The sequence below is a fragment of the Fulmarus glacialis genome, unplaced genomic scaffold (genome assembly GCF_000690835.1).
Source record: "Fulmarus glacialis isolate BGI_N327 unplaced genomic scaffold, ASM69083v1 scaffold14112, whole genome shotgun sequence".
Classification (NCBI taxonomy): Eukaryota; Metazoa; Chordata; class Aves; order Procellariiformes; family Procellariidae; genus Fulmarus; species Fulmarus glacialis.
The window spans coordinates 8,339-8,847 of NW_009197281.1; the positions used below are offsets into that span (position 1 = coordinate 8,339).

Here is a 509-nt window from a genome sequence, read left to right on the forward strand (position 1 = left end):
TCAGTAAGGGCTGGACACCCCGCACCGGCTTTTCACCATTTTCAGCAGCTTTTGCTTGAGCATGAGGAAGACGACAGCGAAGGCCACCAGGAGCGTCAGGCAGGTGGGCAGGGCCAGCACCAGGTAGAGAAGCGCCAGGTCGGCCGTTTGCCAGCGGCAGCTCCGCAGGACAGGCTCGGGCAGCGCCCTGGGGCTCAGCGTGCGGGAGGCGTAGCTGCAGGTCACCTCCTGCCCGTCGGGGACGTGCAACGCCTCGACCCGCTGCAGGGCGTCCCACCAGCCCAGCGTGCAGCAGTTGTAGGGGTTTCGGCTGAGGTAGACCTCCCGCAGGCTCTTCCCCAGTGGCGTCCGCGCGACGTCCGTCGGGAGAGCCGGGAGGCAGTTATCCCGCAGGTCCAGGCTGTGCAGTTTCAGGACGCCCAGCGAGGTGGGGAAGACGGTCAAGGAGTTCCCCGACAGATCCAAGCGCACGAGGCTGTTAAAGGCAGAGAAGTCCACGGCGGTGGAGG

At 66.2% G+C, this 509-nt stretch overlaps 1 protein-coding gene across 1 annotated transcript in view; it reads right to left on the minus strand.

Annotated features, from left to right (window-relative positions):
• The window catches only part of NRROS (negative regulator of reactive oxygen species), a 2,376-nt gene continuing 1,867 nt past the window's right edge, over positions 1 to 509 (minus strand). The window contains exon 3 of the mRNA XM_009572490.1: positions 1 to 509. Coding sequence (XP_009570785.1) covers positions 1 to 509 — 509 coding nt within the window.